Here is an 8,784-nt window from a genome sequence, read left to right on the forward strand (position 1 = left end):
AGGACTTTGAACATCGCCTGAAGAGAGTATGGGAACTCGAAGTGTTAATCATCGATGAAATCAGTATGCTGAGCGCACGTTTATTTGAACAAATCGAATTCATTTTGAGAAATGTCAGACAATCTGAAAGACCATTTGGAGGCGTTCAAGTAATTCTTTCAGGGGATTTTTATCAACTACCACCAGTTCCTTCACCAGAGTATGGTGATGATGGGAGCTACATAATGCAGCATCCTTCTATTGCTCATTTCCACCATATCAACTTGACAACTATCCATCGCCAGGAGGAACCTGATCTACTCTTAGCAGTGCAAGAGATTGCCTGGTAAAAAAATACACTCCACCTCCCCAAAAGAACAACAAAAATATTTAAATAGTAATTCCATTCATGTTTGTAATTAATTCATATTTTTTTTATAATTGCTATATTTCTTTAACATTACATACATATATCAAATAATTCCGAATCACAAATCCACCATCATCATCATGACATCATCAGCAGTCTCGCCATATAGCATTTTAACACTGTATCAAATTTGAAATTAATCATGATATTCATCCAGATGCATAATCACCTTAATATATATTATCACATAGTAATTATTTACCAATAAATCAGCAATCCATGTCTATTACCTCATCATAAAACATTCATCATAATCATCATATCAATACATTAAGACATTAATGGAAAATCATTCAAGTGTTCGGTTCATTTCAAGTTAACACAATGACACGGCTACTGTAAGTATATGTCATATGGTAAATTTAGGCCATGTGTATTTAGAGTTATTAAATGAGAATAGAATTAAAAATGCATGGAATTTTTCTTAGAAAATATTAAGTATTAATTGTTTCTATTCAGTAACCCTATTTTATTTGTTTTACAGTGGGAAAGTATGCCTTGACAGTAGAAATTTGCTAGCAAGGATGGGAAGGAGCCTTCCACCAGAGCCAGCCAGTAGCAGACCTACACTTCATTTGTTTGCAACTAATTTTGAGAAGGACTTACATAATGCTAAGTGCCTCCAAAACTTAGATGGTAATTACAATTGTTATTTGTTTGTAATATCCGACAAGCACTTTCTTTTTCGTTTTAATGAGGCTCCAACACACAGGGCATTGTCATAGTTATATGGATCCGCACTCAATTCCCCAGCATTTGAATTCCTTCCTTTTGAGCGTGCACTCTGGTTCAGTATGATGCTATTCATGGATGACGCATATGACCTGTAAGTTGGATGGGATGAGTTTCCATTACATATTCCCCTCACCTGACAGAAATTATTTTCTATTATATCAGAGTTGAATCTGTAAGGATATACACCTTCCCCTGGGAACTCCTTAGTATGTTGTTTACAGATACCTATAAAAGTGTAGAGAAGACTCAGCTGGTCATCTAGACACTTCTTGCTTGGCAGCATTTTCTCTTTTTCTTTTGGGGTAATGCTGAGTCCCTCAACCTCGTCTTTCCACTCAGTGAAGAATGCAATAACATCAAATAGATCTTTCAGTCTTTGGTCATGACAGGACTTGATAGGCCTTTTGTCCCTGTAATGTATTCAGTTGTGAATAGTGAATAATATTAACAATTTTAAAGTGTAAAATTTATGAAATAAAATTTAATATGTTTGAAATACATGTAAAAAAACACCCATTACTTGAAAATATATATAAAAAAAGGAAAAATTCTGGTATTGTTTTTCACAATTTATGTAAAAAGAACTTAATTACATCAAATTGGGTATGTATGATGTCAATAAAACACTATTTTTAAACAGAATTTAGTGGTATTGTTACTAAACATATTAATTTCAGATAAATTATTATCAAAACAGACTTGGATCAAAAACATGGGTAATTTTTTTTCCAAAAATCAGTTTAATTTAACATAAACACTTTCTGCTTACATACATACTAAATTGAAGTATTCACCAAATAATTACCTGAAAATTGTTATAACTGTGCTAGTTGTCCTCAAAAATTCAACGGCTCCATCTAATGCTGATTTGTTTAGAAGTGTGCTTCTGTAGGCTTCCATTAAATGAAGCATGTCTGTAGATAGCATTTCCTCTGCAAGATGATTGCGCATTTTTTCAGAACTGTCTGGATACATATGTGATACATTTATCTTGCTATGTACTCGTCTCGAATTCACCTTTTCATCCCACTGTACTGCATCTAACCATTGTTGCCAGGTTATGGGGTTGCCATGCTTCATGAGATTTTTGGTGTGATGACTCTCATTACCACTACTCATCACTGCATTTCGTAGTTTTTTCATGTTGTGGGAGTAATCCTGAGAATGTGCCATCTTTCTAAAGGGATTGCAAATATTCTGAGACATGAAGTGTTTCTTTACGGAATCCTCATCCGAATCAAAGTTCAACTTCATAAATTGGCGATTTTGGTCACCGCCACCCTTAAAAACAAATAAAAAATATCTGATTATTTGCTTGTTAGGTTAATTCATAGTTAATAGCCAATTCATTTATACAATTATTGTTATATATACATACAATAGATATTGGGCTGGTGAATCAGGAAGGGGTTGGGGTTGGATGTGTTGTTGAGTGTGTATGTGAGAGAGAGAGGGGGGGGTTATCATGTATCAAAAGTAGGTGACTCTGACCTATATATTAAACTTTGACCTACATCAAAGAATGTCTTTTTGTGGGATAGATCTATTATACTGTCACTTGCTTCATTATCTACAAATACAAATACATCATGTTTTATCAACTTATATATTTGACACAGGGACCTGAGATTTCAGTATTTTATAGATGTATAAAGGTTTTCATTTACCTGCAAAATAAAGTCAACTGTAAATCCCCAGGAACTGAGCTGGGACACTATGTTCCAAAGGAGGATGTAAAGTTCTGCACCAGTCACTCCAACAGAGGGGTAGTGGGCTACAGGGAAACGGAATCCAGTGTAACCTACAAACGTCACTTGCAGGACTTCACTGGCTAGATGTTGTTTAACCTGTAAAAGTCAGAATTTAACATAAGTTATCAATCTATCGCTATACCCATAATTCAGTGTGGTTGAGTTTCAGGCTGTGCTTGGTCGATGTGTCTGTGGATTTATATTTTATCGGTGATCTGTCAATTTCAGAGAGGCCCAAAGGTTCTGCTAAAAACAGTGAATTTATACGTAACCACAAAAAAACAGTGAATTTATACGTAACCACTTTTAACGTAAAACATGTAGTTTGAATTTACTCTAAAGTTATCAAGTTAATACCTCTACTTGCACTATAATTCTTAGAGGCACGCACATTTTTAGGCGCTTAAACTTTAAAGCTACACAAAATAATCCAAGATAAGTCTTTATATCTGTTACCATACTTACTTCGCCTTCCTTAAGAATTCGAAGAAGCTTTCCTTCAGCTCCTGTGTCAACAAATCCCACCAAAGTATTTTCTTTTCCCTTGAGATTCAGTACAAGGCCTTCTTGTATTTTCATCTCATCGTGCACAAGTCCTCCATAATAACCAGAAGGGGGGATGTTTAATTTCCTGGCAGTTGCAGACATCCATCGTAGTATGTCTGTAGACAAACCAGGATCCTGTGGTGTTATGTTTTTGTACCTGAAATATTGAAAGATGAAAGTATATTGAAATTATGTAAACTAGGTTCATAACAAATCCAGAAATGCAGATCAATGAAAGTCAAACTTTGATAACTTATGATTAAAATGTCTCGACATATTATCACAAGCCCTCCACCTCTAGGACGAGAGTTCAAATCCCATGTGGGGCAGTTGCCAGGTACTGATCGCCAATCAGTAGTTTTTCTCTGGGTACTTTGGCTTTCCACCATCAATTAACCTGGCATGTCATTACATGGCACTGGCTGTTAATATGACATTAAAGTAATAAAACCTGTGATCAATTATGAAAGCCAGAAGCTTGACAGTTTGGTCAGTCACCTCTCATAAAAAAAAACATACCTTTGTAACTGTCGTCCAGATGGAAGTGCAAATATGTTTGCAGCCTTGAGGTCTTCATAAGCACGGGGACTTCTGCACCAAAGTTGGAGGCATGTTTTAATTATGGATTTGTCCCACTTCACCTGACCTTCTTGTCCCTCATTGGCCTTCAAAACATCATGCTGGTTTTTAAGGAACACTTTCATGGTGTCACTTGCTGTGGGGAACACATTCTGGAGTATTGATGAAATGTCATCATCATCATTTTTGGCTAATGAAATATCTGTCTTACAAGTGTTCGTAAATTCGTTAAGGAGTTGTATGCATTTCCAGCAGGTGTTTCCAGTACTAAACCAATCTAATGCATGCATGCATGAGGGTGTTCTTACTTTTAATTGTCTTTCCTTGGCTGATTTTGACACAGTGCTATGCTCGGCAATGATGTGTCCTGGCACACTCTGCTTGTTGTCTATTTCCAGACCTGTACATATCTTGATTTTTTCTACTATCTTTACCACTGCCTTATATGGAGATTTTGTGTTGTCAAAATTTGAAGAAACACATAAGCGATCAAGAACTATTGGGCTTTCTCTAATCTTCAGAGACCATATTCGGGATTGTAAATCAAGTGTGACCTCCTTCATTATTTCATTTCCACTTGACACTACTCCAGACTTCATCACGAATGTACAAAAGTTTTTCAGTCTTCTCAAATACTGCCCCCTTTCCATTTAGAAGTTCCTCTATAGTCTCTTCAAATTCAGTATCAGGACTTCTGTATTTTATACCTTGCAGCACACGTATTCGACCTGAACCACACCCTTACCATCTCTAACTTTAGAGTCTTTTACATTGAATAATCTAAATACATATCTACACAAAGTTTGTTTTGACACACTTGAACATTGATTCTGTTCTTGAAACAAATGAAACAATTCATCTTTTATAACAGAAGAACGTGCATTTTCCTCAAGCACTGCACACAACCTGAAAATAGAAGTAACAGTGATTTAGTAAAATATTTGAATTTACAAAATTTGTGTAAATAACTTTCAACCACTGTCAGGGCACAGGGGCCTGTTAGTACTGTTTACATTATAATGTATTATAACTGGGTACATCATATAACTTACCCAGTGACCGAAACATTTATTATAATACATTATTATGTATTTAGTTACGGGCCCTGTGCTTAAGGTAACAAGGGCCAAGCTGTTAAAATGTGTTCACAACTTTTTCTAAGTATAGACATACAGCCTAAGGCCATGATACTTGACAAACATGTATAAAGGTGATGTGATTGGTTATCAAGTTTGTTTCATTTCTCTCTATATAATTATCCATATTCCTGCAAGTTTAGCATGTTTATAAATGATATTGTTCACAATTTCCTTTTTCATATGTTTCTAGGTGAGGAGGTCATATACAAATGTCAAGATTCTGGTGAGGTCAAAGGCATCAGGGGTGAAAAGGAAATTCACATCAAAGTGAACTGCACAGTGGTGTTGATAGTGAATTTGTCAGATGACTTGGTCAACGGTCTATCAGGGACAGTCACAGAAACAGGAAAGGAGAGTGTTGTTGTGTATTTTCCTGACCTGAACCGGACTGAATGCATACCCTTCTACAATTTCACAAAGTATGACCCTATCCTTAAAGTGGATATTGGATCTAGGAAGCAGTTGCCATTGACACTGGGGTATGCGTTGACCGTTCATAAGGCCCAAGGTGTTACAGTGGACAGGGTAGTCATAGAGTGTAAAAACATGTTTCAGTATGGTCAGCTGACTGTTGCTGTAAGCCGTGTGACTAAGAAAAAAAAGGGCTTCAATTGAAGAATTTCTCGGAAAGTTTACTGAAGATAACCACCAAAGGAACTCACTGACTTTTATCAAAGAACACCACTAACTGTTATGGATGATAAGTCATGCTGTTCCAACATGCATGTTTTTAAATGTAAACATTCAACAAGTGGAAATATCACCTGCTTCTGAAATTTCTGAAGACCCCTAAAATGACAGCTCAGAGGATGTAAGACTACTCCATTAGAACAATTTTCGAGCACATTGAAAAACATTTGGACCCAGGAGTTGTCACACATCATCTATCTTAGGATATCAAACATCAATAGTGACATTTCTCGCTACACAGATACAATACGTAGTGACCACCCAGGAATTACCGGAACAGGTACAGGAAAAGGAAGTTCTAAGTATCCTCACACCAACAGACAGAGCTTTCATTAATTGAGTATAATTCCTCTGGGACAAAATCTTACTCTATGAAGGCAAATACACCTAAATGGGAGAAAAGAGCAGTCTAACAAGAAAGTCAATGATTTGGACAAGGATGTTAATAAGCTTACTTTCCTCAATTTTTTTGTTAGATTTATTAACGTCCTAAGTAACAGCTATGGTCATGCAAGGACGGACCTCCTATGCGGTGAATGGAAAGATTACAATGCAAGGGTTACATGTATGTGTACAAAGCAGGAACTTTCTGTGAGCTTCTTCAATGGTTACTTTTAAAATAAGTCAGCGACTCCGAGAACTTGTTCTGAAAGAAACTGTGAAACCTATCATAGAAAAGACAACCCAAATGAGTGAAGAAAGCACAGATGAATTTACAGACTCCCCAGATGGTGTAGGGAAGATAAAATATATATCAGGATGGTGTGTAAATTCTGTACGCAAAAAGAAGAAGAAAATTATTCAGGCAAACATGTATAAAAAAACAGAGTGAAAGAAATTGAGAAATTGATCAAGGAGAAGAACCTACTAGATCACATAGAGGACAGATACAATTCCAAAAACAATTAAATGATTGACTCAAAAACAAAAACTTAGGAAAGGGCTGTGTGTTGTGTCGGAGGAAACGCTCACATTTTTCTTGGCACTTGACAAGAAAATTCGTCAGTTGCAGTCACAGAAAAATGTAGAGATACATGGAAGTCATGTTTGGCAATTCCTAAAAACCAATTTGCTACATGATGAAAAGCTAACACAAATGTTTGAAGGGCTGTTCCTTCAAGCTGAAGCTTGCGATAAAGAATGTGAGCTCAAACAGATTTATGATGAAATTATTTCAAAATACAGCTCCATGAGTGTGGCTCAGCTTCGGAAAGAATTTTTGATGAAATGTAGTGCCAAGAAAAAGGAAGCTACACGTAAACAAATCAAGGTCAGGACAGAAAAGGTGAAGACATCCAAACTGACATTCAGGACCTTTTTAAGTGACAAATCATCAACAAAATTAGCATCCCATAGGAAGTTACAATCTGAACTCATCCTGGACAAATCATACTTGGAAAAAAACTTCACAAAACTCCAGCTACATACACTTTCACGAGCATATCAGATTAGTTTACCCAAAACGGCTAATACAAAGAAGGCAATGACAGATTTGATTGTGGACACTGTCTTAAGTGCTGACAACATAGTTGAGCCTAATGCTTTTTGGGATGATATGCCGGGTCCCTGTGCTCCGATTCCTGCAACATCAGGCCCATCAAAGTCGACCAAGGATATACAATCAGCCCCGTCAACATCGACTCAGGAAACACAATCACCCCCATAAGCATCATCCAAGGATAAAACATTAACTCTCTCAAAACAGCCTTTAAAACGGAACAGTAGATGTAAAGGAAAGGGAAAAAAGAAAAAGGGTTCAGTAAAATGGCCATGTGGTGTGTGTAATAATTATGCTTCTCATGATTCAGTTGCATGTGATGTCTGTGATACTTGGTATCATGCTGATTGTTTGCAGATAAAAGATTAAAATGAATTACCAGATGAGTAGTATTGTAACATGTGTTATGACAAATTGTAGGCGGCTATTTAGGCCTATATTTATAATCTGTATGACAATCGTGCTACGTTACGTTGTCGACATGCAAGATTTTCAAAGTGTGCAAAAACATTTAATTTATTTAATTTCTTAAAATATCAGAAAACCCCTTTTTATTGAAAAGCTTACTTACCAAGAAACTGTCAAAGGATTGTTTGTTGCAAAACGATCAGACTCTCTGATTTAAAATGTGTCCGCCATTCGAACTTTTAGGTATACATGTATTTATATATTCGAAAAAAATGCACCATTTCTACTAGCACTTACCAGTGTAAGGATTCGAGTCTCCTCGAAGGTCCAGGAGAAGAGTTCCGAAACGATACTCGCTGTGCATCCACTTCCGGTCCGACTAGTTACGTTTATGAGCATGACGACACGAATTTGGATTAGATAGGACGTATTTCCAGTGTTAAATGGTGTGGGAATTTTTGAGCAACTTGGTGAAAATTGATGGAATATTACCTGAGAAATCTTTGTCTGAAAAAAGTGACTCTTTAAGCGAGTGTTTCTCTTGTATTGGGATATAAGATACCCAGTTACTGAAAAAATATATTATAATATAAACAGTAGTTACGGGCCCCTGTGGTTAGAGCGTTAGCATTGTACCTGCTGCCCCTATTGCATGATCATAAACGGCGACTAAATTTAGGATCTTATCTTTTCTCTTCCTCCTAACTGACTTTATGTTTCCTAATGCCTCCCTTAGCACCGCCTTACTTTTGGTCTTGGGTTGAGCGTTTGCCCCTGTGAGGAAGGCTCTGGGTTCTGTCTCCTGGCAGAGACCACCAAAGTCTATAAAAATGGCAGTTTCTGCTCCTGATTAGCACTCAGCATACAGGGAGTGGGACGACTGGTTCGCCCGTTGTCAGTATAATGTGACCGGATGGGGTGTGTTGCTTGGTGTCTTCGACGGCATGCTTCAGTGATATAACAATAAAAAAGGGCAAACGTTCCACTATACAAGAAGACACAACACGAACATACTGCAGTCTCCCAAAA

At 36.8% G+C, this 8,784-nt stretch overlaps 1 protein-coding gene across 1 annotated transcript; it reads right to left on the reverse strand.

The window, feature by feature from the left end:
• Positions 1–1,031: 1,031 nt before the first annotated feature.
• On the reverse strand, positions 1,032–4,627 carry LOC138323167 (uncharacterized). Its single transcript, XM_069267578.1, has 5 exons — positions 3,961–4,627; positions 3,361–3,598; positions 2,812–2,991; positions 1,950–2,425; positions 1,032–1,554 (listed from the first exon to the last, which is right to left on the reverse strand). Exons 1-5 carry the CDS (start codon positions 4,617–4,619, stop codon positions 1,059–1,061), a joined length of 2,049 nt encoding a protein of 682 aa, XP_069123679.1. The 5' UTR covers positions 4,620–4,627; the 3' UTR covers positions 1,032–1,058.
• Positions 4,628–8,784: the final 4,157 nt, after the last annotated feature.

This window comes from Argopecten irradians, chromosome 5, assembly GCF_041381155.1.
Source record: "Argopecten irradians isolate NY chromosome 5, Ai_NY, whole genome shotgun sequence".
Classification (NCBI taxonomy): domain Eukaryota; kingdom Metazoa; phylum Mollusca; class Bivalvia; order Pectinida; family Pectinidae; genus Argopecten; species Argopecten irradians.

Bases quoted from the DNA above. Each gene is read 5' to 3' on its own strand.
- LOC138323167 (XM_069267578.1), bottom strand. From the start codon at position 4,619: ATGAAGTCTGGAGTAGTGTCAAGTGGAAATGAAATAATGAAGGAGGTC. The intron at 3,599-3,960 runs GTATGTTTTTTT...TCAATATTTCAG, and splicing joins TCTGGACGACAGTTACAAAG to GTACAAAAACATAACACCAC. The intron at 2,426-2,811 runs GTAAATGAAAAC...TTTGTTTTTAAG, and splicing joins CAGTTGACTTTATTTTGCAG to GGTGGCGGTGACCAAAATCG.